The sequence below is a fragment of the Saccostrea cucullata genome, unplaced genomic scaffold (assembly GCF_032062105.1).
Source record: "Saccostrea cucullata isolate Sc308-1 unplaced genomic scaffold, CSIRO_AGI_Scuc_v1 ctg2711, whole genome shotgun sequence".
In the NCBI taxonomy this organism is placed as follows: Eukaryota; Metazoa; Mollusca; class Bivalvia; order Ostreida; family Ostreidae; genus Saccostrea; species Saccostrea cuccullata.
In genome coordinates, this window is record NW_026929884.1 from 86,628 (window position 1) to 109,930 (window position 23,303).

Below are 23,303 nucleotides of genomic sequence, written 5' to 3' on the forward strand. Positions count from 1 at the left end.
GACTGGTGGTGGGGATAAACGACGACAGGATCCAGAGGCGGCTGTTAAGCGAAACCAAGCTTAATTTCAAGGAAGCCCTGGAGATCGCCACAGCTATGGAAACGGCTGTTCGAAACGCCAAGGATATCCAAGCTAGTGCCCCTGCGTCAGCCATCAACAAAGTCGGAAAACATGCCCGGAAATTCCCTGTTCTGGAGAACAAGGACTGCTATCGTTGCGGCGAGAGCCATGCACCATCACAGTGTAGATTTAAGGATTCCAAGTGTCATAAGTGCAAGAAAAAAGGCCACATTGCGAGAAAGTGTAGGTCACACAGTGATTCTGGGAGGAAATTCACAGCAAAACCAAAAAGCGGTAAGACACATTTCGTTGACCAGTATGCCGAATCAAGCAACGATTCCGACAGTGATTGCGCATATGACATGTTTCATATGGAAAACAACATGAGTATCAAGCCGTACAGAGTTTCTGTGAAAATTAATGGATGCCCGACATAAATGGAAATAGATACTGGAGCTTCGGTGTCTATCATAAGTGAGGAGACGTACAAAGCTATTGGTAAGCCAGATTTACAGGAATCGAAAGCGAAGCTGAAAACTTACACTGGAGATGAGATTCCGATATTAGGGACTTGCAGAGTTAAGGTAGAGTACAAGTCAAAATCAGTAAACATACCAATCACTGTAGTTAGAAACCGGGGACCGAGTCTTATGGGACGTGACTGGTTGGGAGAGTTTCAACTGGATTGGAGCGAGATATTTTCCATATCGGAATTCAACAAAAGCGAGGGACTCAAGAAAACACTAGACAAATTTGAGGATGTTTTCCGAGACGAATTAGGAGCAGTGAAAGGAATGAAGGCTAAAATCTACGTTGATCAAGCAGCACAGCCTAGATACTACAAAGCCAGACCGGTACCATATGCAATTAAGGAAAAAGTTGAGCAGGAACTGGACCGTTTACATAAGAGCGGCATAATAGAGCCAGTGAAATTTTCGGAATGGGCGGCTCCCATAGTTCCAGTAGTGAAGGGAGATGGATCCATACGAATCTGTGGAGATTACAAAGTTACCGTTAATGCCGTATCAAAACTGGATAACTATCCGATTCCAAAAACGGAGGATTTATATGCAACCTTGGGAGGTGGCGAGGAATTTACCAAGCTTGACATGAATCAAGCGTATAATCAGCTTCTCCTGGAAGATGAATCTAAGAAATATGTGACAGTGAACACCCATAAAGGATTATATCAGTATAATCGCCTTCCATATGGAGTGTCATCAAGTCCAGGGATTTTCCAGCGGACACTGGAGAATCTGCTTCAAGGAATTCCGAATGTGTTGATACGTGTCGATGACATACTAGTCACAGGTCGTACAGCTAAGGAACATTTGGAAAATCTGGAGGAAGTTCTAAAACGAATTCAGGATGCCGGAGTTCGACTCAAGCGACGTAAGTGCGTATTCATGGCACCTGAAGTTGTGTATCTTGGGTACAAGATAAACAAGCAAGGAATCTACCCCGTAGCGGAGAAGGTGACAGCAATTAAGAATGCACCAAATCCGACTAAAGTTATCGAGCTGAAAGCGTATCTCGGAATGCTTAACTACTACAATCGGTTTCTACCCGATTTAGCGACAACGTTGAATCCTTTGCACAAACTGTTGCAGAAAAATCAAAAGTGGATGTGGGGTAAGGAGCAAGAGGATGCATTTCAAAAATCGAAGGACTTACTGCAATCTGACAAAGTGTTAGTGCATTATGATCCATGCAAAAAATTGTTACTTGCATGTGATGCATCGCCGTACGGGATAGGAGCAGTCCTATCTCATCAAATGGAGGATGGAAGCGAGCGTCCCATTTCCTATGCGTCACGTACCTTGACAGCGGCCGAGAGAAATTATTCTCAATTGGAGAAGGAAAGTTTGTCAATCATATTTGGCATAAAGAAATTCCATCAGTATTTGTTTGGGCGACCGGTGACAATCGTGACAGATCACAAACCGCTCATTGGGTTGTTTAGTGAGGACAAGCAAATACCATCAATGGCTGCTTCAAGAATTCAACGCTGGGCTTTAACATTAGCAGCTTATGAATACCGTATTGTGTACAAAGAGGGACGAAATCATGGAAATGCCGATGGATTGAGCCGACTTCCCTTAAAAACCAAGGAAACAGACACCCCTATGCCGTTGGACACAAGCATGATCCTAAATCACATTGATGAGCTACCCGTGACGTGTAAGGACATCAGACTATGGACACGGAGGGACCATGTACTATCAAAGGTACTTCATTTCATTCTCAACGGCTGGCCTGATAAATGTCCGGAAGAAGAATGTAAACCTTATTTTGAACGTCGGACTGAATTGAGCAGCAACGACGGTTGCATATTATGGGGCAATAGAGTGGTCGTTCCGAGTCCAGGCAGAAAATGCATGATAGATGAATTACATGAGGGACATCCTGGAATTACCAGAATGAAAAGTTTGGCCAGGAGCTACGTGTGGTGGCCTAACATGGACAGTGAATTAGAACGCTGTGTTAGGGAATGTGAGGACTGTCAAGTCAACATGAAAAACCCCGCTCTAGCACCATTACATCCTTGGGAATATCCGAGTAAGCCTTGGTCAAGGCTACACATAGATTTTGCAGGACCATTTATGGATAATATGTATTTTGTTATAATGGATGCGTACTCAAAGTGGCTCGAGGTCATCGTGATGAAAAACATCACTACCCGCACAACAATAGACAAATTGCGGAGCGTATTTGCAACTCATGGATTACCCGAAGTTATCGTTTCCGACAACGGACCATCATTTACAAGTAAAGAATTTGAAAAGTTCATTGCCAAAAATGGAATTCGGCACATTAAAACGTCACCTTATCACCCCTCAAGCAATGGATGTGCAGAACGGGCAGTTCAGACCTTTAAGACCGCCATCAAGAAGATTACAGGAGGAACCATCCAGGAGAGAGTTCATAAATTTCTGTTTAACTACCGAATTACACCACAGTCAACGACAGGGCTAACACCATCCGAAATGCTTATGAACAGAAAATTACGATCGAGATTAAATTTAGTAATGCCAGACATAGCAAGCAAAGTTCAAGAAAAACAAATCAAGCAGAAAAACTATCATGATATGCATACCAAACAAAAGAAAATTCGAGATCAATGAAAAAGTTTTTGTAAAAAACTTCCGCAAAGGCGATCCTTGGATACAGGGCAGCGTAGTTGAAATCACAGGACCGTTATCCTACAGAATCAAACTCAACAACGACTGTATTGTTCGGAGACACATAGATCATATCCTAAAAAGAGAAACTAAGGACATCTCTGAGACCGAGCTCGAGATATTCTTACCGAAAATCAAGGCACAGCCAGAGGTCACACCTGAAATTGGACCAAATGACACCCTACAAGCTAAAGAACGCGAGCCGAACGTAACTCAAAACGCAGAAATTCAAGAGCGCCGATATCCGATTAGATCCAGGAATAAACCTGCATATCTGAAAGACTTTCAGTGCTAATTGTGTTATAAGTGTAAAGAGGCATAATAATCCTCTAAAATTAAAAAGTATTGTACAATTGATGGTGACAATTTGATATTTTAGACATTATAATTAAAAAAAAAAAAACAAACAATATCTGCATTCAACAGTTCAGTTAAAAGTTCTGAGTAATGATAATAATTGTTCTTGATAGTTGTTTATCTAAGAGGGGAGGTGTCAGGTATCAGCATTCCTAACTGTTTCTGATATGTTTATCTTTAATTTGCTGAATGAACTGATCGTGAGAATCTGGCCACACAGACAGTTTCACAGGATGCATTTGTTTATGCAGCTGTACATTAAGCCCGCATGTTAATACTCATTATACTGTATATCACTGTAGCACTAGGGAAATTAATCAGTTGTAGTTCGACCGTCACTGTAGACACATGCTTTAATAAATATATATATCAAAACGTGGAACTTCTTATTTATCATATTCAGTGGAAGAATATTACACAGGGCATGGCACGGCACCAAATGTAACGGGAGAGGAGAAAATGCAGCGGACCAGACCGGGATTCGAACCCGGGCCCCCTGAAACTCCGGTCAGGTGCTCTACCAACTGAGCTATCTGGCCACCGGCGATCGAACCTGGCTGACCGCCACACATGTCTAGCGCAAACTCTTGATTGGACTGATTATTATACCATATGTTAATATACTATGGGTTAAAATTTATTCCCGAAACAAGAGCCTGTGGTTGGACTATCTAGCAAGAGCTTGAAATAGCAACGGAGCTTAATTTAGCTATTCAAAATAGATTAATAAAGCTATGTATTTGTGTTTTATTTTCCAAAAAAGAAATTGACAATTAAAAAACCGTAAGTATATATTTATTTTAAATTGACTTTGAACATAAATCCATAATTTTTAAAAATGATGATTCTAGTCATTAAATTGATTTTTAATAATGATGGAAATTCATTTTTTTTTTTAGAAAAATGATGAAAAACAGTCATTTCTATCTTGAAATTTATTTTAGAAATAGAGTTACCTCTGATATTAAAAATGACTGTATTTCATCATTTTTTTATCAAATTGTTAGGTCTGGGCGCACTTAATTATCTCGTTAGTTTTACGGCGCGCTAAATTATTTTGGTTTCAATTACTTGTCAAGATGTTTCTCTACACAAGGGTCTATGGCAGTATAGTGTACTATATTTAATTACTGTAGTAAATGGGTTGGAAAAATTGACTTGGGAATGGAAATATGATCAAAAGAAGTCAATTTTACAAAAATCAGAAGATCATGTACATCTATATACTTAGAAGAAATGACCATTATCCATCATTTTTAAAAATGATGGATTTCAGTCACACCCCTGAATGATTAATATGATTTTCAATTTTTTTGAGTAACTGCCTGTACATGTACAATAAATGGATAATAGTTGGTCTGCTCTATGTGCGCTGAGACAGTTGGACTAAGTATGATTGATTTACATTGTGCTTTAATATCTCATTGACCATAACTGACCTCCTTTATAATCAACTGCTTGATACTAAGAAAGAAAACCATCTGACAACAACTCTGACATGCTTACTTGGATATTTTTTTCATTTTTTAGCTCACCTGAGTTGAGGACTCAAGTGAGTTCCATCTGTCAGTCTGTCCATCTGTAAACCTTTCACACATTTTCAGCTTCTTCTCATTAGAATAACTTGACTAATTTCAACCAAACTTGCTGAAGTATCCCTAGGTGAAGGGGACTCATGATTATAAAAATAGAGGGCCAAATTCCTTTCCAAGGGGAGACAGTTAGAAACTAGTGAAAAATTTAATGGCATCTTTTGAAAATCATCTCAGAACCACTGGGCCAGGAAAGATGAAACGTAATGATATATTTAAATCATGACCGGGGGGGGGGGGGGGGGGGGCATCAATAGACAATCAAAGTTTTACATAGGAATATATAGGAAAAATCTTCAGAAATCTTCTTCTCAAGAACAGCAAAGTCATGATTGGCCATATTAATATGGAAGCATCCTTAGGTAGTGTAGATTCAAGTTTGTTTAGATCATGACCCTGGGGGTAGGGTGTAGCCACAATGTTCCATTAAAGTTTAACATAGCAATACAGGAAAAATCTTTTCAAGAACAGCAAAGTGATGATTGGTTACCGTACATTGTATATATTCACCTATAAGTCGATCAGTCCGCCTATAAGTTGGTTGTTTTTTTTTTTTAGGTTATTTGGCAATGATTTGCCATTGAGCCAATTATAAGTTGGTACAATTTTATGCCAGAATCAGTTGACAAGTTCTAATAAATGCTCGGATGTTTTACCCTGATTTCAATTGATATTTTAAGAAATGAAGTACCGGTAGATATTTAACTTTAAATCATAAAAATATAAATACTGCCCTCAAAAGATTAAAAATAAAATAAAATTACATGTAATTTATGTATAAATTCATAATACATAAATAAAATAATGTATCCATACTTTGTTCAATGATAGCTGTTGAAAATGTTTATAGAATACAATGTACTATGATTCACCATCCAGAAAATACCTGTCTTTTTATTACTCACCTATAAGTCGGACATAGACTGTTGCACTAAAATTTAACTCCCAAAATACTGACTTATAGGTGAGTATATATGGTATATGGAAGCATCCTGAGGTATAGTGTAGATGCAGAATGGATAACATTATGACTCCAGATGACTATATGCCAATGAATGGTACTATGTCAATACATAAATAAATTGAATTGATTGATTTAATTTAAGAAGTACCTGTGTGGTCAGCAATCAATCGCTTAATATAGCCTGAAAACTTTTAGAAAGCAAAGTCTTTCAAGAAGTCACAACTTGGTGTATAAATTTTCATGCAATGTTTTCAAAAGGGTTCAAGGTTGAATTATACTGCACCAAGGTGAGACTTTTTACGGAAAATAATGTGACCAAAAAACTATTTCAAGCTATATAGCTTAATTAAGGGATTGTGATGGACCTGTTAACCAATAAATAGCATGTGTTTTAAGCTGTTTCTTAATTAATTTATTGAGACAATTTCAAGTAGCATCAAGACTCCATCTAGACAAGTTTTAGATATATCCACAAAATCTATTTAATTGTCTTATAATTTTCAGTTTTGAAGTGAAACAATTAAAATGACAGGAAGAGGGAGAGCGCGTGCTAGAGGGAGAGCAAGAAAAGCAGAAGATGATGAAATTTGGAGGCCAGGTGAACAGAGCACACAGGCCCAACAGCCCCGAGTACAGGTAAGTGAGCAGGCCAGGTGACCATATTGTAGAGGCCCAAAAGTTTATTTGTATGGACAATTATTTATAAATACTACAGGAGTTTCAAGATGACTCAGTGTGAACAAAAAACTTTTCAAATGGGAAACCCTTAAATAATTTTTTATTTGAGCCACTTCTTTTAGGATGAAGGTGCCCAAGCTGGTCCTGAGCGTTCCTTGAGAGGTGCCCAAGCTGGACCTAATCAGGTTCTCAGAGGTGCCCAAGCTGGACCTAATCAGGTTCTCAGAGGTGCCCAAGCTGGACCTAATCAGGTTCTCAGAGGTGCCCAAGCCCAGCTAGAAGATGCGAGAAGAGGAATTGGAAATCTGCAGATTCAGAGATCAGTTGGTGGGTGATAAGAATAAGTATAGGCAGTTAGGCACATTTTTGTCCGGTTATGTAAAGGTTCTTACCTTGTAATTATAGGTGTTTAGTAGTGTTGGCAACGAGTACCCGGTTAACCGGTTAACCGTCGAACGTTGCGAGTATCGGTTAGTAAAACTGCTATTCGGTTACTCGGATAAAATAAATTCTACATAGTAAAGGCATAGAAAATGAATGTTTTATAATTTATAAATGTATACTAACTTACACATTAATTTTATAATAGGTACCGTTAGACTTGATCTAATGCATGGTTGTAGTGAATCAAATTGTTTTGATTAGATTTCACAGTTTATATAATTGATAGCTTTGATTGCTTGGGGTATACATATTTTGAAGGCCTGCGTTATAATTACCTGATTTGATAATTTAACGAGATGTCGCCGCAGACATAATAAGCTTGGAGTTCTAACAAAAGAACAGTTGATTCAAAATCTGTTAAATCACCCAAGCTTAAATTATTTGGAAACCAGCAATTTACTGGATACTCCACATATTAATTATTAATTATGGAGTATGTAAATAATTATTTTCCGTGATTTCGGGGGCTGAAAAAGAAAGTGTAAAATGGTGATTGACGATGACGTATTTCTTAGTCTTTGTGTCGAATTCCCTATGAATTTTCTTTATTTTAAAATCGTAAATCTTTGACGATATCGTATGTGTTTATTGTAAATATAATGTCCCTATACAGTATATTTGTGCATTACTACTACCGATAAGTATAGAATAAGATAAATAATAGATATTGATACTTTTACCAAAAATCATCCGAGTAACCGGGTACTCGATCGGAAGATGAAGCGAGTAACCGGTTACTAAAAATCGTCCGATTTGCCAACACTAGTGTTTAGGGAATCTTAATGTGTTCTTTTGCACGAAGAACAAGAAAAACATTCCACCTGTACACTTGCCTTCTACCGTACATCTTTTTTTTTTTTGCGATGATCTATTTTTTGGCATTTTTTGCGACCATTTTTAATTGGAAAAATATAAAGCATGCAGAAATTACGTCAGCTATAATGTGACATAAAAACATCATTTGAATCTAAAAAATTATTAATCTTAAAACAGAATAAAAACTATACTAATCTACCCCTTTTTCGCAAAATTTCCAACACACACACAAAAAAAACGGATATACGGTATTAGAGGTGAATGTACTGGTAGTTACAAGCAAACCAATTAGTGTCTTGTGTCTTACTGAGATCTTGCTTTCAGTTTCCTATTTTATTTCTGTTGGCTTTTTAGGTCACTCAGGACAGCCTGTTGAGCTGATGGCTAATTATTTCCGCCTTACGGAGAGTAAGAACTGGATCTATTACCAGTACCACATAGACTTCAGCCCACCTCTGGACTCCACAAGAATGAAGAAGAAGGTGTTTCATCAACTTCCACAGTTTAGGAAGAAAACCACTATCTTTGATGGAGGAATACTTTACCTGCCTCAAAGAATGCCAGATAAGGTACACTATAAATATATTTTTGTTTGGTCTGTGTACAATATGTTCAACATTTGGCAAAAGCTGATTTTTGAACAATTAGTTTGTGTTCATTTGATTTAGCATTTTCTGAATTTGCTTTTTATGAAGATACTGTTTACAGGGTCATTTTTGCCCCCATTTTATTTTTGCTTTTCTTTTTTGCCCTAATCAGAAAATAGGCAAATTTAAAACAGAACAAAATTTGCAAATGCAAAATAGTGGTAATAAGATGGTAAAAATAACCTGGTGTATACAGCATATAAATAAGACATTCATTGACGTATTTGATTTAGAATAAGCTGCTTTCTGCAGAAAATACTTATTAATTAGAATACAAAGGCAGATGTAATACTTTTACTGTTTTTGTTTGCTATTTCAGGTCACAGAGGTCACTGTGGGGTCACCAGTCGATAACTCACCAATCAGAGTGACCATCAGAGAGACCAGAGAGATGTCCGGTGCTGACCCAGAGACCGAGAAGTTGTACTGTGTCCTGCTAGGAAGGTGAGACTTATTCTACCATTAGCAGTGCTGTAGTTCATTACCTTCACCTGTTTTAGACCAGGACTGTCTGATCACAAATTTTTCGTTATTGCATACTGTAGATCACTTAATTTTCGCGACACCTTATTTTCGCGAGATAGTCATTGACTCTTGATTAGCGAGACAAAATTTTCACGAATTGTGGTTATTGCTCTATATAATCATAAGGAATGCTATTATACGCGAGAATTAAATTTTCGCGAGCACTCTCGCGTAATTACGCGAAAATAAAGTGCTTGCGAATAAATAGTGATTTACAGTACATTGACAGTGTAAATGTACAAATTTTATTCACCAAAAACCAAAATTCTTGAAAATTGTGCCTTGTTTATAATTATTAGAAACCTTCAGTGTATCTCACAAAAATATGATACATGTATTGTTAAAATTATAGTAGTTACTAAAATCAAATAATACTTTATTGCACAATAAATTTATAGAAAGTTTAGTATAGAAACTTAACTTGATCCTCTTGTTGCAGAATTTTGGAAAATCTACTGGGGATGACATTCATTGGTAGAAATTACTATGACATGAGTCCAGAAGTGGTAAAGAAATACCCTGATCACCGGTAAGTTCTTACGTACAGGAATTACTATGACATGAGTCCAGAGGTTGTAAAGAAATACCCTGATCACCGGTAAGTTATAACAGACAGAAATTACTATGACTTGAGTCCAGAAGTCGTAAAGAAATGCCTTGACCACCAGTAAGTTCTTGTTTACCCTGATCACCAGCAAGTCTAACATTCAGGAATTAATTACTTTGACATAAGTCCAGAGGTTGTAAATAATTACCTGCATCAACCGTAAGTTCTTACACACAGAAAATAGCATCCAAGACTTGCCCTAAATTCCTAGACTGAAAAAAAACACTCTCCAAATTATCTGGTTGTCTCCTAGTAAAATGATGTTTGAAATTAAAAAATATAAAAATTTGGTTTTATCTATTTTGGTTGTTTATAATTCTTAAAGCAGTTGGTTTTCAGACACAAATGATATCAAGCAGTTCCATAGCCTATTTTATTTCTTGACAGTTTATCCATTTATCCTGGCTATGTAACAAGCATTGCTAATTACGAGAGTGGAATGCTCCTTTGTGCCGACATAAGCCACAAAATTCTACGAGACGACACAATGTGGACTCTCTTCCAGGAAGTCTATGGCTTAGCTAGGGATGAAGAAGATCATAAGATGCAGATTAGAGCTAGATATGTGGGATGTACTGTCATAACGAGGTAGTTAACAATATGAAGATATTTACCTAGTGGAAAAAATCGAATTTTATAAAATTTTTGATGGATTTATTTTAGAAACATTTTTGACTCTCATGATCTGAAGTATAAGTTTTCCTCTATCATTAGGTACAACAACAGAACTTATAAAATCGCTGATGTTGACTTTTCCAAGCATCCCACCGATTCATTTCCCAGGGCTGACGGAACAAGCATGACCTACATTGACTATTACAAACAGGTTAGTCTTATACATGTACCTGAGTGCTTAATGTAATCAGAGAAAGATACAAAAATGAAATAGCTCTGTCCAAAAATATCATGAAGTATAGGTCCTGATGTTGGAATGTAAAGCCATTGTTGAGAGATGAAATGTTAGATTATTCTTTACCTAGCAATACAACATAAATCTTACTGATGTAGCGGTACAGCCATTGATTCTACATCGCGTTCCGAGGCGAGAGAGACGACCGGGCCGCCCTGAGTTTGTATACCTGATTCCTCAGCTGTGTCATCTCACTGGTGAGTATACTCAGTGGTAGTTCTAAACATGAAGTACCTACCTCTCAGAAACTTGGCATAAAATCTATTTTCATTTCTGGTTGTTCTGAGCTTATAAATGAGACTTTAAATTCCTATTTGTAGGGCTAACAGCTCAACAACGCTCAGATTTTCGTGTCATGAGGGACATCGCTGAAACAACTCGCGTGGAAGCATATAATAGAGCAGCCAGTCTTCAGCAGTTTGTCAACAGAATTAACAGGTTTGTCAGGAAAAGGTCCCTTTTTTAATCAAAATCTTATTTTGGACTTCTAATACATCTTCTATTACAGTAATAAAATTGATTTTAATACTCATGCAGAGCCAAGCATTCTAAAATTTTAAATTGTTATAATTTGCAAAGGAAAGACCTCAATTAAAAACATAAGGAAAGAATGCAATCATTTGGTGTTTTGGGGGGGTTACTCTTTGCAAACATAAAATGTTATACTAGCGTATGATGACAAGAGGTACTGTGTACAGAGAAATTTTCACTTCCGTTTTATTTTCGCCCCTTTTGCCTTACCCTAATTAGGGTGAATTTAAAGACCCAATTTTTTTACCGTACGGTTACCTGAGGAGGGGGAGTGGTCCAAGTAACAGTGGTGTTATTTACCTGGAGACCCCCAATACCCAAGATGTCAAAAATCTATATACACGTAGCATTACACAGGAAGTCTGTGTCTGGTGATCAGGGTCAACATTCCGTGTTTCTTGTCTAAATTTGAGTGAAACTACTTGAAATAATTGTAACATTTCAATATAAAATTTATTTATAAATACTTTCAGCGATATCTAATGAAGAAAAAAATTATAAAGAAATATCGTTTTTATATTTTAAAAAATGGCAAATTAAAGAGAACACAGAGTAAAACTACAAAGTTAACATATCTTTTTTAAATTAAACTTGCGTAAATGTCAAATTTAAAAAAATGTAATAAAATATTCCATTCATAGGTAGGCCTATCCGTAGTGTGAACATACACAATGTACCGTACGTACCGCGATAGGAATATTGCCTACGTTCTGACCAACAATTGAGTCGAAAATATTCACCATTTGCAGGTGTTCGTATGTTTAAAATTTATCATTGTTTGCAAGATTTTTTTTTTTTTTTATACTTTTAAGAATTGATCTTTGGCTGTATATATTCATTTTAAATTTCGAGTATTTGGTACTGACAGATGTTAGGAAATTCGAACTAAAAGTTGCAATCTCGAAACTCGGACAGCTGTTTCTGACATTTCAGAACTTTACAACGGAACATGGTATAGATTGTATTCATATATAAGTAGGTAAAAGATCGGATAAAGGAATTTTTTATCCGTGCCGTTTGTGCTAAATATCTTTTCCTATTTATCATATTCCAATTTTAATCGGCAAATAGCGTTTCTGTGCAGACTGGTCTAAATTCTACAGCAGATATCTTGGACGACATACCGCCTAAAATACAATATAGCCGTTGAGATTAAAAGCAAAATTTTATATTTTATGAAGTCATGTTTTATTTATCTACTCTCAATTGTTTTTAAAATAAAATTTTTACCAAGATATTTTAACCCCCGTGTATACAAGGCGGCTACATGAAAGTGTTTGACGCGTGACCAGGCAATCGTTTTCAGAGGACACAAACTCAGACTATCAGGTAGCACGGGTAGCTGGTCTGTCAATCAAATCAGAAGCTATTGTTTTTTTAATGATTGACAGGCGGTAATTTATTGATCTTGAATCAGGTAGATTTTGGGGGCGTTAACATAAAATTGGGTGTTTAAAACGGGGCAAATTTAAAGAAATAGTATAATAACTTAAATAAAATTATAAAAGGGCAAATATAAAAGGGGTTTAAATTGTCCGCAAGTGTGAAAGGGCGAAATGACATGGGGCATAAATAACCCTGTATACAGTATAATTATAGTACTATACAGGGGTATTTTTCAAAAAAACAAAAAAAAAGAAGAAAAAGCACTTTTGGTAAAGAATATTATTTTTCTGTATTTCCAGTAACCCTCACTTCCAGAGAGAGATGGAGGGCTTGTCATTCTCTACTGACATGTTGACTGTCAAAGGAAGGATCCTCGCCAGAGAGAGTGTAAAAGTCAGAGATTCCCGCAAAATGGTAATTAACATCTATCAAGATTTCATCCTTTATGGCATCATAAACAGATTTGAATGATTCTCACATTGAAACATTTGAAGTAATTACATAAAACATCAATAACATGTGTAATATGATGAATTTTTCTTGTTGCAGGAAGTAGATTTAAAGTTCAAAATGGAGGATGCTGCATGGGGAAGAGAGATGCACAACATGCATCTGTCACTTCCTGTCAAGCTGTCGAGCTGGGTGCTTCTCTGTCCCAGCTATTGTTCTAATGTTACAGGCAACTTTATCAGTCAGCTACAGAATGTAGCTCATAAAATGGGGATACAGATAGATTATCCTATGTTGTAAGTATAAGGAAGAATACCAGAAGAAATTTATATCAAGAAGTTGTGTTTTTCAGTACAACTTCTAATAAGAATTAACTTAAAAAAAAATTGTAAAAATTTTCAAAACTGGAAGCCTGTCAAAAAGACATTTATATAGTTATTCTGTGTATTGATCTGGCCAGCTCTAGAGTATATTGCACATGATAAGTATAAACTTTTGGTGTAATAGACAGGTGTGAATGCAAGGTGAGGAATAAAATTTTCATGACCACTTGTCCAATATGCACAAAATCAAAAACATTTGATTGCTATTTTTCTGTGTCTCTAAGTACTTTGGATGTCATAAAATTAGGAAAGACATTGCTATTATCAATTATACAAGTAATTTTCACGGTCACCTCTATTTTAGTTTTGCTCCAATTTTGCTCTACTCTTTGGTTGGGGAATTAAATATGGGTCAAATTCAAAGAAAACCATACAATTTCTAAAATACATTTGTGACTGGGTGAATTTAAAATGGAGGAAATGGCTTACAAGTGTGATAAGGCAAAAATAACAGGTGGTGAAAAATCATCCTGTGTACGATATATTGTAAGTCATATCTGAAATAATAATATATAAGGAATAACTTTCTAATTTTTTGGTTTCAATGATACATGTCAATGACTTTTGTGATACAATTTGCATAAACGCCTTCAGCGTTTTTGCATTATAAAATTATCACACAAGCCAACTGATTGACCATTTTCATGAAACCAAAAAATCTTACAGTTATTCCTTATATTTACATGCACCTGGTTCTGCAATTCACTTGCTACAAGTCCCGCTTCTGTCTAAATTTGTCCTGACCCAGTAGTGATTTTTTTTAACTGATGCATCTAAGGATGAAACAGTAAATTCATGTAGAAAAAAGTTTTTCTTAAACTTTGTAATTTTATCTTTGACAAAGACGTTGGAAATGTAAATGTTTACCAGTAAGGAAATTAAGATTTTCAAAGTTTCCTCTTAATTGTTAATTTTTATACAATAGTGCACCCTTATTTCTGTTTCCTCTCTTATCCAGCACACAGACACTTTTTTCTTTTATAAAAGTTAACCAACTTTCACATTTTGGCTGAATAAAAATTACTTCCTTTCTTGTGTTAACACTCTTTCATATAAAATTTAAAATAATAAAAATGCATTGAAAATAGAGGCTCTGTGGTAAACTGTTATATTTTCAGTAGACAAATCATTGTTATAATGAGAATATAACCAAAAGAAAAGGCAAAAAATAAGATATCTCATCGTCGAGGACAATAATGGCGCCCTTTCAATTCACTTTAAAAGCAGAGTTGTGGAAAACTTTTTCAGATAGCCAGTCATTCGGACTGGCAAGGAAACAAAATTAGCCGTTCTGAAGTGATTTTTGTCGGTCCGAAATAGTAAGTCGCAAAATAAAAAAAAAAAAACAATTATTTTTATTCACTTTATAACACATCTACTTAATAAATCATGTTAAAAATAATACAAAATTCAGTCTCCATTTCCAAGTCATCTTCCGTTTTCATTTAATTTTGCATTTATAACATTACTTGATACCACCGCTTTTGGGCAGGTGACAATACTAATTCAGCGTAGTGAACATAATTTTAGTAAACATTTATGCATTTTGGAATTATATTAACCTAGAAAATGGGTCTAAAAATTGCAAAAATTCCTTGCATCGATAATAAAGATATCAACATGATCGGTGAAAAAACGAAAATCTGGGACAGTCAGAAGTACATTGTACTAGATTTACTGTTTTCCCCACCTGTGCATGAATTCTTTCTGTTGAAATTTTTCATATTTACCGATAGCTCATCTTTATGTTTTTTCCTTTAATATGTTTTCTACTTAATTCTGTCCCAGTTCGGCAGTTTTAAATTTAATAGGTCACGAGAACCATGGTAGTTTCTCATTCATTTACAGCCTTGATCTCGTTAAAAGAAAAGGTATTATGCAATCGCATATAAGGTACGATAATTAAGGTGGAAAATGCACAGATGATAAATGGACAAACAAAGAAAACTTTAACCAAAAAAGAAGCCAGTCATTTGGGCCGACATTGATAGCATTTTTATCGGTCATGCAAATTTTTTGTCGGTTTTGCCGGCATGACCGGCAGTTTTCCACAACTCTGTAAAAGTGTGTAATTTACCACCTGTGAATGCATTATGTTTATTTTGTCTAGACCTCAGATGACGAATGATAACATTGGCACTTATGACAAGATGCTAAAGCAGACGGTCAATCCCAGTACCCAGTTAGTGATGTGTATCCTCCCCAACTATCAGAAGTCACGCTACGACCATATAAAGTCAGTCTGCTGTGTCACTCACCCAGGTAATGGTACAGCTTACCTAGGACAGAAATCACTTATACTGAGAAGAAGTAATTTACTTGTAAGCTCTCCTTATTGTTCTTAAGCTGTAGAAAAAATATATTTTAAAAATAAGAATATTTTTATAAAGAGTTTGGAGTATAGCTTTTCATCTCTCTGACTGTTTGTTCACAAAAACTTTAACCTTGCCCATAATGTTTGATTTGTTGGAGCACTTGGGCTTTAATATTTCACATGTATTTCTTATGACAAGACTTTTGGGTACCAACATTTTTAACCCCTTGAGCAAGCTGTTGTATGATTTTGATTTGCCTTTCAGTTCCCAGTCAGTGTGTGGTAAAGAAAACGATCAGTAATCATAAAACCCTGATGTCAGTAGCTACCAAAATAGCCATCCAGATCAACTGTAAACTAGGGGGGTTCCCCTGGGAAGTCGCCAACCCTGTATGTACAGATAGGAGACTGCATGAGCAGTACAAATTTATAACACTAAATTTAGATTTATGTGCTATGTATTATCTTGGTATTGCTCTATAGAAGTTTTAGAGCAGTCTAGTTCCCATGCAGTTTTCTAATGCTTTCAGAATTCTGCTGAGAAAATGTGTATTGTTATTCACTGAAGTGTAATTTATAAAGTAACATCTATTTTCTTCAGCTGTCTAGACATGCAGTGATGCTGGTAGGGATAGACACCTATCATGACAGTAAGACTAGAAACCTGTCCTATGCTGGTGTGGTGTGCTCCATCAACCCTGGCTTCAACTGCTACTATTCCAAGACTCTGGCACAACACCCAGGGGAAGAACTGCTGAATGGAATCACCGTCTGCATCTTTGGTAAGGAGGTTGGGGGCATTTTGTCTGGGTACCTTAGAGCAATAACTTGCCATCCAATGGTAGTTGAACCACCTATAAAACCTTTGGCATTCTATTTCTCATTAATTTCTTGAATACACTTTGACTATATGATTGAAAGTTACAAGCTAAACATGACATTTCTCAGTAAATATGTTGCCGTTAGTCAACATGTTTGTTAAATAATAATATTCTGTGATTCATTTTTAGCTGCAATGAAGAAGTACCATGAGAGAAATGGCTACTTCCCTAGGCGGGTGATTGTTTATCGTGATGGTGTGGGTGACGGACAGATCCAGGCTGTTCTTGAACATGAGAAGCCCCAGTTCCTGGCAGCCTTTGACAGACTGAATTTGGTGCAGCCCGATGATAGGTAGGCATGTAATTCAGGAGCAGAGATCATATTATCATATATTAGTAAGTAATGATTGGTAAAAGTTATTATCAAGTTATTTTAATCATGAAGTTCGTGACTTAGATGAAAAATAAGTACATGTATATTAAGGTCTATGATTAGTCAATGTGCTCAGAGTCGCTCGTCCCTCTTACTCTCACAACAACACCTGGGTGAAGAGAAAATTCGGACAACTTTACATTAATATTCAATTGATTTTTCTTCACAGTAACTCTGGACCTACAATGCATTGCTTTATTAAGCTACATGTACGTTCGTGCAAGGGTGTAACGGCAAAAAATAAACTTGATTTTAAAAATACATTGCTTAAAAATCTTCAAATCTTTAAAATCAGCACTGTTAAGGCTTCTGTTTGGTAATACAACTTACATAACCCTGATGTTAGACTGGCCTTGCTTGTCTGATTGTGTGACCAGTCTAAGATTAGACATACATGTACCACATGTCACGTGGTTTGAAGAAACGGGTGTAAATACAGTTTTTTAAACAGTACTCTGACTCTACGCTCACCCTAATGGTCACACCATTAAATTATTACCATACTTTTATTTCTTTTCTTAATTTTTTGTCATTTTTTTCTTCACCATTATTTTAGGCCTAAGCTATCCATCATTGTTGTGAAAAAAAGGATAAACACTCGATTTTTCATGAGAGGAACCAAAAAGAACCCAAATCCTGGAACAGTTGTGGATACAAACGTCACCAAACCAAGACCAAATGTCTTGTGAGTATAACCTTATATATGTACAAATAAATGCAGAAATTTAATAGACCAACACCTTTTGTCCTTCTGCTTTCCCACAAGAATTGTAGTTGATGTGTACTTCAGATTTTGTAAAAAAAAATTTCATTGAGTTTTACGTATACCAATATTTGCATAAAGTCATGCAAATACTGTTTTCCTATAAAGTGCCCTGATTTCTTTTATTGTACATGTTTGTATTCTTTCAGATGTATCAAGTGTTTTAAGCATTTGATAGTACATTAGTCACATATGAAACTTGATCGTATTGATTTGTCCTCAATTCTGTTGAAAACTTCCAAATACACTATACTGTTAACCTTGTACATGACTTTGCTAGGTACGACTTCTTTTGTGTGTCACAGTCGGTAAGACAGGGAACAGTGACTCCAACACATTACAATGTGGTAGAGGATGAAAACGGTGAATTCCTCACACCAGACCGCATGCAGCAATTGGCGTACAAATTGACACATTTGTATTACAACTGGCCGGTGAGTTTATAATATGTACCCTAGGAGGAAAGAAGTCTTACACATCTTATATACTTGAACTTGATTACCGGTACTAAAGAAAAAGTTTATGCTTCTGATATGGCCTTCTTAGATTGGGTTCAGATTTTAAAAGGCACAGGGCAAACTTTCTTTTTTTATTCTGATAATTGCACTATCAGTTTTTTAAGCAACTTCCACCTGACCCTTGATATTTTCATACTCTATGCATTGTTTATTTCAGGGAACCATTCGGGTTCCAGCGCCTTGTCAGTACGCCCATAAATTGGCCTACCTGACCGGTCAGTCCCTCCACAGGGACCCGTCCGAGCTGTTGGCTGACCGTCTCTTTTTCCTGTGAAACTTGACGGAGTACCAGTGCTATGAATTGTTTTAATTAACAACAATAGTATCCTGGCTATGGATACAGGTGAAGTACCAGTGCTATGAATTGTTTTAACAAACAGTAATACTATCCTGTGTATGGATACAGAGACTTGTATATAGACATTGTTTACACTAGAGGTCATGAAGTACAGACCTTAAAAATGACTTACTATATGTTAAAGTTAGAATTAATATATTTATGTATTAGTTTTGTGTGTATCATGTACAGGTATTCAGTGAATTGTTGTATTTTAGTACATATCAAGTTGTATTGTCATTGGAGATTATTTGGAGTGTATTATTTAGTTTACAATAAAAGTGGTGATGGATTTAATATACCTGTTATCTTCCTAATGGAGAAACATTTGTACTTCACATAAAATTACTTCAGATCAGGGAATATATTTTCTCAAAGAAAGCTATTTTGGCAAGTTCAAAAGCAACTTAGGTATAAATGTGTATATGGTCAGTAGCTAAAACATTATTATCTCCTAATCACAGGGCTGTAAAGTTTGTCATATTATATTGGTAAAATGGTTAAATCTGTAACAAGAAAAAAAAAAATAAAAGCCCCAATTTTGCATTTTCTGGTTGAAAATTGATCAGTAAGTTTATTATAGGATCAAAATATAAAACTACATCATGAACAAGTATCCAGGCATTTTGGAAAAATATCTTTTACTAGTTTTAACCCATCAATACCTGCATATAAAATTCACAGCGGATGTGACTGGTCGAAAAAGGATGGTTGCTTTTCCTGGGCACCTCCTCTGGTGTTTTAAGGGGATAATTTAGTTTGCTCTGTTTGTAGTTTGTATTTTTACTGGGTTTATGAGATTAGTCTACTCCTACAAGTAAGAACCTTGTGGGAGCGCACTTTGAAAAAAAATACTAAGTTTGAAACAAAAAATTCAAAGTGCGTTAAAACTGAGACCGTGGCAAAATCAAATCACTTTGAGATTAAAAAAAAATCAAAGTGCGTTAAATCTGGGACAAATTCAACACATTTTGAAAAAAAATTCAAAGTGCGTTAAGATTGTACATCAACATTTTCACCACAGAGAAATTTAACGCATTTTGAAAAAAAGGGGGGGGGGGGCAAAAAAATTAAGCCCCAATATTTAATGCCAATATAATTTATATCTTTGCAAAATAAAAGTGTGTGTGTGTATGTTGAGGGGGGGGGGCTAAGCTACCTCTATAGTCCCTAGGTTCCGATGTCTATGCTATACTATATATATATATATATATATATATATATATATATATATATATATATATATATATATATATATATATATATATATATATATATAAAATCCAAATTCAAATGACAAACTCAAACTCGAAGGACTTAAAATAGTTTTGCAAAATAATCATTTCTTTTTTGATGACAAGTACTATCTACAAACAAAAGGGACAGCAATGGGGACAAAAGTCGCCCCTACCTACGCAACTCTCGTTCTAGGTTTTCTGGAGGAAAAACTTTTTTCAGAATGCAAAACATTTTTTGGAGAGGATTTTGGTACATACATTGAAAGAAACTGGAAACGTTATTTAGATGACTGTTTTATTTTTTGGACAAAATCTCTAGAAGATCTACAACAGTTTAACAGCATTCTAAATCGGCTCCATGAAAGTATGCATTTTACAATGGAAATCAGCGAAGACAGATTGCCATTTTTAGACATTCTTATGATAAAAGAGGGAAGAAAAATCATAACGGATCTCTATTACAAGAGCACAGACTCCCATCAATATTTGATTTTCAACTCATGCCATCCCTCCCATACTAAAAGAAACATCCCTTTCAATATGGCCAGGCGAATTTGTACTATTGTTATTGATGAGGATCGCAGAAATACAAGACTATGTGAACTAAGAATTTTTCTTTCTAGACAAAAATATCCATCAAAATTAATTGAGGCTGCTATACAAAAGGCAAAGGAAATACCCGTTAACGAATTACGTACTATTAGACATCACAAAGAGGAGAGCAACGAAAAGATCCCTTTTGTTCTAACCCACAACCCAAGAAATCACAACATCTTTAAAACTGCCAAACAATTTTTCCCTATTATTCAACAATCAGAAACATTAAGGGACCTTATTAAACCAAAGGATATACTACACAGCAGGCGTCAACCTCCCAATTTGAAAAAGATTCTCACCACTGCCAAATTTACATCGAACCCCGAGAAACCGATGGTTTCTAAGTGCGAGGATCCACGATGCGGAACCTGTCAATTTTTAAAAACCGGCCAAACCATTATTTTTAAAAACGGAATGAAGTTTGACGTTAAATCTTCTATGACGTGTAAATCTAAAAACCTTATATACTGTATGACGTGTCCTACATGTGAGGAAAATTATATAGGACAAACCGGAACCAAATTAGCCGATCGTGTTCGCGTGCACAAACAACAGATTAAAGATCCGACCATACGAAACACGCAATGTAGTGAACACTTTGATTCTTGTGGCAAAGGACATTTTTATATATTTCCTTTTTACAAAATAAAAGAGGAAAATGAACAATTACGGAAAGCCAAAGAACAATATTTTTAAAATCTGTTTAAACCAAAATTGAACTGCTAAAAGGAATTTATATCAAATTATTTTAGTACATGTATGTACATTTTATATAAAATGTCTCCATTATTGTACATTTATATTAGGCGCTTAACTTTGATCATATGAACTGTAAAACTTTATCTGTGCGCCTCATTTAACTGTGATTATAATTACGTCACAATCATTATGTTTAACGTTGCCTACATAACGTCACGAGAATGACGTCACAATGTAACTTGTTTACAATTTCAAATCTACTGATGAGCCCGCATGGGGCGAAAGCGCTTTAGATAAAAGTTTGAGTTTGTCATTTGAATTTGGATTTTATTTTATCCCTATACCAAGGAAAAATATTTTTTTGAATATATATATATATATATATATATATATATATATATATATATTAGGGATGTCAACGAGTACCCGGTTAACCGGGTACTCGATTGAACGTCCGAGTATCGAATACTAAAATCGGTACTCGGTTACTCGGATGTATATTTTAGAATGTTTCTAAGCTCATTTATTAATGCATTAAAACATCGGTTTTAAAACGTAAAATGTTCATTGCAATTGTACATACAGTAATTAGGGTTTTCTACACCTCTTAATGACCGTTATCGCCCGCGACAGTGTTTATACAGTAATTATCATGACCAAACACCTACTACCTGGCTTTTCTCACCTTCGACTGTCTTCTACCCTTATTTTTTGTTTGCTTTAATGATTTGTTTTCACTGCACATCGTTTTAATAAGGTCTTTTGTGTTTAAATAAATTAGATTATTTTGTCAATTCTCCAAGAAGCAGTAAATTCTCGGGAAAAGAGACAGATGATATATTACACGTGCAAATGCATTGTTGATATGGTTGTGTTTGATTACATACATTACATTAATTCAAATGGTTGAAGGCAAAGGTTTAAAAAAAAAAAACTGATGTCCATCGTTGCATCAAATTACAACAAACCATTCCGTAATACTATAAAATAAAGGATCGAAAACATGTAGGAAGATCGGAAATCCGCTCTGTGATAGGAGAAGCTCTGACGACTGATTACATGGAAATCAAACGCAACCAAAGAGTTACATTAGAATTACGGAGCAGATTATTATTTTTAAAAAAACTGTGAACCATTTATGATTTTAATCCTTGTGTTTATCTGATAACTAAATTTTTCTTTAAAAAATGTTATATTAAATTTCGTCGGGCATGAGGTGCTCATAATTATTACATCAGATTAACCACTCTCTACCATCGGCTCATACATTCACCCCTGTCGTTGGCTCGCGTATACACAGTGTTAAACACGAGAAATAGTGCGTTTGTTTTAATTCATTACAATTCAATTTCTATGCTTATGTCTGAGTTTTGAGATAGATATTTACTAAATCAATCCAGATATATTAATTTAAATTGAAACAATTCTTCAAATATCATGTTTTATACGTTACGTCAAAAATCTTGACGTGAGCCCATTGCAGAGGTGTCTGAGAGAGGAACGAACGACAACTCTGCATAGGAGATTGCAGATTAACGGGTAAATCTCCCATCGGAGCATGTGGTTTTATTATACCCCCCGCTTGAAAAGCGGGAGGGTATACAGTAATCGTTAATTCTCTCCGTCTTTACGCCTGTCCGTCTGTCTGTCCGTCCGTCTGTTACGCTTTGGGGTACCCGTCTCTTATCCGCAACTCCTCTCATACCACTGAATGAAATTTGATGAAACTTTTACAGAATCTTTATTACATATTGCCATTGTGCACCTCCTATTTTACGTTTTGATCTGACACATATTTTGGGTTTCACGACCACAGCAAAACATGGACTTTGCCATTATAGCTATATGGAGGCGGGGGTATCAATTAGTGAGCTCATCGCTCACAGTACCTCTAGTTTCTACAAGAGTTTACAATGTTTTACAGTTATCAATGTTAATTACTTGTTCATATTTATTAACACTTTTACCGAGTACCCGGGTACTCGATCGGAAAAACGTCCGAGTAACCGAGTATTAAAAATCGACCGATTTGACATCCCTAATATATATAT

The 23,303-nt window shown here is 35.6% G+C and overlaps 2 protein-coding genes across 2 annotated transcripts; both read left to right on the forward strand.

Annotated features, from left to right (window-relative positions):
* Positions 1 to 497: 497 nt before the first annotated feature.
* Positions 498 to 3,537, forward strand: LOC134282369 (uncharacterized protein K02A2.6-like). Its single transcript, XM_062764769.1, has 2 exons — positions 498 to 3,086; positions 3,232 to 3,537. Exons 1-2 carry the CDS (start codon positions 498 to 500, stop codon positions 3,535 to 3,537), a joined length of 2,895 nt encoding a protein of 964 aa, XP_062620753.1.
* Positions 3,538 to 6,680: 3,143 nt separating this feature from the next.
* LOC134282370 (piwi-like protein 1) lies at positions 6,681 to 19,242 on the forward strand. The gene is made up of 19 exons (XM_062764770.1): positions 6,681 to 6,791; positions 6,956 to 7,160; positions 8,448 to 8,662; positions 9,060 to 9,184; positions 9,705 to 9,768; positions 9,838 to 9,863; positions 10,260 to 10,460; positions 10,587 to 10,698; positions 10,853 to 10,979; positions 11,103 to 11,220; positions 12,999 to 13,113; positions 13,249 to 13,445; positions 15,643 to 15,794; positions 16,112 to 16,236; positions 16,448 to 16,628; positions 16,857 to 17,019; positions 17,657 to 17,785; positions 18,144 to 18,297; positions 18,539 to 19,242. Exons 1-19 carry the CDS (start codon positions 6,681 to 6,683, stop codon positions 18,653 to 18,655), a joined length of 2,637 nt encoding a protein of 878 aa, XP_062620754.1. The 3' UTR covers positions 18,656 to 19,242.
* Positions 19,243 to 23,303: the final 4,061 nt, after the last annotated feature.

What these genes read in the sequence shown, in the direction of transcription:
- LOC134282369 (XM_062764769.1), top strand. Translation starts at nt 498, where the DNA reads ATGGAAATAGATACTGGAGCTTCGGTGTCTATCATAAGTGAGGAGACG. An exon ending in TACGATCGAGATTAAATTTA is followed by an intron (nt 3,087 to 3,231) that starts GTAATGCCAGAC and finishes CCTTGGATACAG; the next exon opens with GGCAGCGTAGTTGAAATCAC.
- LOC134282370 (XM_062764770.1), top strand. Translation starts at nt 6,681, where the DNA reads ATGACAGGAAGAGGGAGAGCGCGTGCTAGAGGGAGAGCAAGAAAAGCA. An exon ending in GCAGATTCAGAGATCAGTTG is followed by an intron (nt 7,161 to 8,447) that starts GTGGGTGATAAG and finishes TTGGCTTTTTAG; the next exon opens with GTCACTCAGGACAGCCTGTT. An exon ending in GGATGTACTGTCATAACGAG is followed by an intron (nt 10,461 to 10,586) that starts GTAGTTAACAAT and finishes CTCTATCATTAG; the next exon opens with GTACAACAACAGAACTTATA.